This window comes from Cryptomeria japonica, chromosome 3 (assembly GCF_030272615.1).
Source record: "Cryptomeria japonica chromosome 3, Sugi_1.0, whole genome shotgun sequence".
Lineage (NCBI taxonomy): Eukaryota > Viridiplantae > Streptophyta > Pinopsida > Cupressales > Cupressaceae > Cryptomeria > Cryptomeria japonica.
In genome coordinates this window covers 609,595,416-609,602,052 of record NC_081407.1, presented here as the reverse complement: position 1 = coordinate 609,602,052, position 6,637 = coordinate 609,595,416, and the positions used below count along the sequence as shown (strand labels likewise).

The 6,637-nt window shown below is 37.7% G+C and overlaps 1 protein-coding gene across 1 annotated transcript; it reads right to left on the bottom strand.

Annotated features, from left to right (window-relative positions):
• Positions 1-4,649: 4,649 nt before the first annotated feature.
• LOC131064112 (aspartic proteinase nepenthesin-2-like) lies at positions 4,650-6,146 on the bottom strand. Its single transcript, XM_057998142.1, has one exon. It carries the CDS (start codon positions 6,099-6,101, stop codon positions 4,797-4,799), a length of 1,305 nt encoding a protein of 434 aa, XP_057854125.1. The 5' UTR covers positions 6,102-6,146; the 3' UTR covers positions 4,650-4,796.
• Positions 6,147-6,637: the final 491 nt, after the last annotated feature.

Here is a 6,637-nt window from a genome sequence, read left to right as displayed (position 1 = left end):
TTGAATCTAACACCATGAATTTTGAAGGAGCCATTTTTCCAATTTTTAGTAACTCTGGTATCCACCAGGTTAACTCTTCTTTTATCATAGTCTACCAATTTTTCCATTAAATGCATCATGAAACCCTTCTCCAGCTTTGTCTTTAGCTTAGGCATCTCCCGCCATCTGGAAATATTATCAGGTTCATCTCTTCTAAGATCACCCCCCATTTTAGAATGCATTTTACAATTTCTCTGCTTCTACAACTTCAGAGCTTTCTTCCAAATGACACTCGGCTTTTTGAAAATGCACACCCACAAAGCGTGCAAAACTTTAATATTCTTGTTTAGGACTCTACCCTTCTAATGAGCTATCATTACCTTTCTAAAAATTTGATGATTAATCATTAATACTTCCATGATTAATGTGTGATCCTTCTTTCCCCATAAATTTGTCCTTTCTAATGGGTTCTTTAATATTAAAATCAATATTATCTTCCCCATTCCATATTCTTTTAACTTTGGAAATAACACCAAGGTTAGCAAGGCTGTCCGCTATGACATTTTATTCCCTGAAAGCATGCTCAATAATAATTGATTTAAAGCTAGAAATAATTTCTTTGGCTTTAAAAATAATATTCTCTATAGTCTACGAAGGCTCAACTTCTCTCCTAAGGCATTTAATAATGTTAAGAGAGTCTTCCTCCAACCATAGATTATCATTATTGAGATTTTTAGCTATAATTAATGTATTCAGGGCAGCCGAGGCTTCAACATAATGACTAGTTTGGATACCCAAAGGGCCGGCAACAACCACAAGGCAACTTCCAACAAAATTCCTGACAATGCCCCCATAATCAGCATTCCCAGGATTTCCCTTAGAGGCCCCATCAAAGTTGGCCTTGATCCATCCCTAGGAAGGAAAGCACCAGAAAAGACCATCCCTACCTTTATCCTTGTTGTTTCTACTATTGGAGAGGTTCCATCTTTCATTAAAGTCTTCTTTAGTAGCTAAACCATTATCAATTTCATATAAGCATTCATAGATCCCTCTATATATTTTATCCACTAGCACTTCAGGGTTCACACTTTTTTCCCTAAAAATCCTGTTGTTATGCTCCTTCGAAATGTTCCATGTGACAATAGGGAGAGTAAGTTTCCAAAGCTCAACATTCTTAGAATTGGAACTAGGGCAATACCATTGCTGCCAGAACTCTTCCAGGGAGTTCGGGAAAACCCAACTCAACTTCCACTTACTAAAAATAATATTTCGAATTTCCTGATTGAAATTGCACTGGTAGAGGATATGGCAAGCATAATCCTCCTCCCTGCAGCAAAGAGAACACTTGTTAGGAAAAAAAATCCACGCTTATAGAGATTATCAAGAGTTAGTACCTTATTTTGGATAAAAACCCAAAAGAAGATATTAATTTTGGGCATCCTCTTCTTTATCCACACTTTCACCCACAAAGCGATCTCTTCCAGAACTTTGTAATGGATAGACACCGCTAAAGACACAGAATATTTCCCATCAGAAGTTTCCTTCCAAATCAAACAATCCTTAGAATGCTCCATAAAAATTTTGGAAGAAAGCAAGATCTCCAAAAATTATAATCTCAAACAAAGCTGGCTGTACTCGATCCACTTCCCATTTCTCTAGTAATCTCTAACAAAGTCTCCATACTTGCTTTTAAACCAGTCTTTCCATTCCTTAAGAATGGGGATTTCCTCCAGCGGTTTATCCATTAGCCATCTGTCCTCCAAGAATCTAATAATTCTCCTATTCCCCAATTTCCACTTTCTTCCAGCTGTAGCCCAAGCTTTAGCAGTTTGAACTGCATTCCAAATTGCAGAACCTTCCACAAGAAAAGAATTATCCATAAATTCTTCCTCAAATGGTTGCATGTGAAGATATTTCTTTTTCCAAATTGAATTATATTCCCTTTCCTCCCTTTTCAATCTCCAAATTTGTTTAGCTAACAAGGCATTATTCATATTTATAATGTTCCTTATTCCGAAACCCCCAAAAGTCTTAGGAGTGCAAATATTATTCTAAGCAATAAGGGGGATTCTATTTTTATCTTCCACTCCTGACCCTAGGAATTTTTTTTGAATTCTTTCAATGGCCTCATCAAACTTCCTGGGGATTTTAAACAAACTAAGAGCATAAATAGGCAAATTTTGAATGGTAGCCTTAAGCAACGTCACCTTACCTACTTGGTTAAGGATGGCTCCTTTCCATCTAGCTAGTTTGGAATTGAATCTATCAACCAGCTTCATCCAAAAATTCTTCGAAGGCTTTAAGCAGAGAGGGAGATCCAAATAAGTAGAAGGGAACTCGACAATTTTACATCCAAGAATTCTTTCGATCCTTCGTTGTCTATCCACAAGGGTATTGATGAAGAACAAAGAAATCTTAGCTCAATTTATTTTTTGACTAGAAGCAGCTTCATAGGAATCCATAACACTCTTCATGTTTCTCACTTCTCTTATTGTAGCTTCTCCCATAGTAATAGAATCATCAACAAACTGTTCATGAGTACAGGTTAAGTTGGACGAGGAAGGTTTAAGGCCTTTGAGTTTCCCTTCTTCCACACTTCTCATAATAAATCCAACCAAACTTTCAACTAGAATAGTAAACAAAATTGGAGAGATAGGATCCCCCTGTCTTAGGCCTCTAGAACTTTTGAAGAAGTTGGAAGGGGATCCATTAATAATAATTGTAGAATTGGAAGTGCAAGTCAGCTGAGAACAAAGATGAATCACCTTTTCCCCAAACCCAAAAGCTTTCATAATTCTGAAAATGAATTACCAATTCACTCTGTCATAGGCCTTGGACATGTCCAACTTAAGAAAAAAGCCTCATTTTTTAGCAATAGTTAAAGAATTAATATTTTCATGCACAGAAATGATGGAATCTAGAATCTGTCTGCCAGGGACAAAACCTTTGTGCTGAGCCAAAATAATGCGGGGGAGGATATCCATCATTCTAGAAGTAAGAACCTTAGATATTATATTGTAAACAAAATTATAAAGACTGATAGGTCTCAACTTATTGAGAGAATCAGCTCCAAAGATCTTAGGAATAAGAACGATAAAGGTAGCATTGAGTTCTTTTAGAAGCTGCCTAGAACCAAAGAATTCTTTAACTCCATTACCAATATCAATCTCCATAATATACCAAATTTTTTGGAAAAAGAACATAGGGAATCCATCCAGACTAGGAGACTTGTCTCCAAGAAAGGAAAACACAGCCTTTTTGATCTCCTGATTCGAAGGGATCCGAGAAAGATTTTTGTTGTCATCTTCATTTAAAATGGGAGGGATAGCTTGAGCTAGAAGGTCTTGATTTCTGATATCTAGAGTGTCCACACCTCCCAAAAGATTACTAAAGAAATCCATAGCTTGCTTTCTTATTTCATTTTCATCTGACAAAATCCCCCTATTGCAGGATAAACTGGAAATCCTGTTGGCTGCCCTATGCTTAAGAGCAGTCATGTGAAAAGACTAGGTGTTTTTATCTCCTTCCTTCAAATACAATGCTCTTGATCTTTGTCTCCAAAAATTTTCTTCATTAGAGATAATTTCATGGTATTTGGAAAGCAACCCATTTTCAACATTCCTCAAATCCTTAGAAAGCCCTTCCACTTGAATTTTATCTTGAACTTCTTTAATATCTATCTTAATATGAGCTTTCATTTTAAAGATATCTCCAAAAGTCTCTTTGTTCCAAATTTTAACTTTGGCTTTGATAATATTAAGCTTTTTGGCCACTCTAAATAAGGCAGCACCCTCAACCTCCGAATTCCACCATTCAGCAACAAAGATTTCCAATAAAGGGTGGGACAACCAAGCTTTCTTTTGAACTTTATTTTGTTAATTTTTTTTTTATATCATTTAAAATCATACAATGATCCATCGTCACAATAATAAAATTCAGAAATATGATGAAAATATAACAGCAAACAACTTTAGATTAAACTAAAATTATCTTCAAAAAAGGAGGACTTATAGTTATCAAAGGGAAAATAATAATTCTACGTAATAATAGTTTCAAAGCCACAAATTATAACAATCTGTCCATGAGAACAAACAATTAGCTTGTTTCTTAAAAGAATTCAACATCTAAAACAACATCAAACTAATAAAATGTACAAATACTATGAAAACATAATAGTGAACAACTTCAGATTAAATTAAAAATTATCTTCAAGGGAGAACCACTTATTGTTCTCAACCATATTTACCACTTAAAAGAAAAAACAATGATTCTGCGCAAGAATAGTGCCAAGCGACAAATTATAATTATCTATCGACAAGAACAAACAGATAGCTTGTTTCTTAAAAGGATTAAACATCCGAAGCAACATCAAAAGAAGAGATAAATTAGCTTGTTTCCTGATAAGATTCAACAAAATGTTAAATTACTCAACCTTAGTACTGTGATGCAGCTCTGTTTTATTAGCAATAGAATTGTATTAGATGGGTTTAACATGTTTTGCCTATTGGAAAAAACTGCAAAACCATTGCATTACTTAGGTTAGAGTGCTGGATGTAAAATGGAGATATCATATCATTCAAACGATAAAAGTACAAATACTGTTATATTACATAGGCGATAATATCACTATTATATTGAGCACTGCAGGAAACATACATACGCGATGATATCAGATTGGAAATTATACTATATAGTGCAGAAAACGTACATGGGAGATTGGACCACGTCTTATATTCGAAATTGAAAGAAAATGAACATGACAGAAACATAGGAAGAGGAAGTGGCAGTGGCAGACAGCAGAAAAGGGTGACGATTATTTAAAGAGAATCACATTTAGTGGGCTTAAAGGAGAGTGTGTTCTGAGCATTGTCGTAAAGGATGTGGAAGTTCTGCTGTTGTACGTTTCCGAAGATGGAAAGTCCCCTCGAGGCACCCATGGCGAGGCACAAGAGATCCCCATATTGAGGAATGAAAAAGTTTTCTGGTGGAAGGTTGTAATTCGCGCCGCCGTGGAAGTTGAAGGCGAGGGAAGGCAGGGCCATATTATCTGATTTCTGGTAACACAGATCCCCCGAAGAATCCTCCACAGGAGTGACATCAATGGAGGACTGAATTGCTTCTCTGAGAGGAGAGTAGGCAACCTCATTTAGATAGGTAATAGTGGTTCCCGAGTCAATGATCATGCCTCCGCTACCGTCCGATTGCAGATCAAAAGTTCCAGCAGGAATGTTTACGGGGTTGCCATTGAGGGTGATTCCTGTGACAGGAATATACCAGAAAGAAGGATTCACACTGTTCTTAATGAGTGGGATCGTGTTGGCTCCGCTCAAGGAAGAGCCCTCACCGAAAAAGAGAGGGCTTGTTTGTGAAGAAGAGTCGGTGATGGGCAAGAGACAGTAAGAGAATTTGTTGTCTACCTTGGAGCCCAACTGAGAGATGAGTGAGAGAGGACCTCTTCCCAGTCCCACAAGACCGCCGCCCTGAGAGAATCCTCGTCCTTGGTTGTCATGGCCGCATCCAAAAGCAATTCCTTGAACCATGCTCCCGCTGCCGCTCCCAATGGAGAATGACTCGTAAGCCAGGTCACCGCTAGTCTCAGAACCATCGCCATACATATAATCGAACGTACAATCAGAAGTGCATCCAGTTTGGAAAGCCCCCAAAGCATCACAAAGAGAGTCAGTGCAAGAAACTGTGGAATACGAAGACGATTGGGAGGGGTCGAAGATTGGCGTAGGTTGAGTGTAGCAGCTCTGGCAAGGCATGCACTGAGTCCAAATCAGATCACTCCCCGTGTCCACAATCGCTTCAAAACTTACCGAGGGCGTCCCCACTGCAACGCTCATCAGAAATTCTCCGCTTCCCACGCGAATGGGCGTTTCAGTGTCTAACGGCCCAGCTATCTGCTGCTCTACAAACGCCTCTATCGTATTCATTCGTCTCTTACTTCGATCCACCGCGCTGCGTAATCGCTCGGCAGAATTGGACTCTCCCTCTGATCTGCGAGTCAAATTCACCCTCAATTTCGACCAAGCAGTAAACTGTCTCTCCGAGGAAGATGACATAATGGGAATAAGAAAGCAGATGAAAGCTAGAACGCCCAATAGCTTAGAACATTCCATTTTAATTTTTTTACTAATGCTGCTGTATCTCCGAGAGGAAGAGCAAAGCGAGTTGATCTAAGCAGTTAGATGCGTCTGTAATTTGCAGTGCTCACATTAAATATACTATGAAAACGCGTAATGGCTAAGACCAGCCTCGTATATGACAAATTTACACTGATAATTAACGACTTAGACTTGTCGAAATATCCGCCTTCGGCGGGCATAAGTCTTCTTTAGACCTGGAATTTTTAGTTTTGAAAAGTAAACGATGCTCATAGCGACATTTGAGGAGAAAAAGAAGGATTTGATGAGTGGAAGATTTCATCCTATGTATGGCATCTCTTTAGGGATTCTTAATGAGTTCGAGAAAAAATAGAAATATAATATGATAGATTTTTGGGTTATCAACTCTCTTTAGAAAAGTAGTTTTCGTGGGCAAGGAAGAAGTAGAAAGTGTAATCAGAATACAAACTTCTTTTGTATAAAAGAATATTTTATAGTTATTTTTATAAATATATATATATGATAGAGATGGACATTTTGGAGGAGGCTCA

Excerpts from the sequence above, each read along its gene's own strand:
- LOC131064112 (XM_057998142.1), bottom strand. The coding sequence starts at position 6,101 with ATGGAATGTTCTAAGCTATTGGGCGTTCTAGCTTTCATCTGCTTTCTT.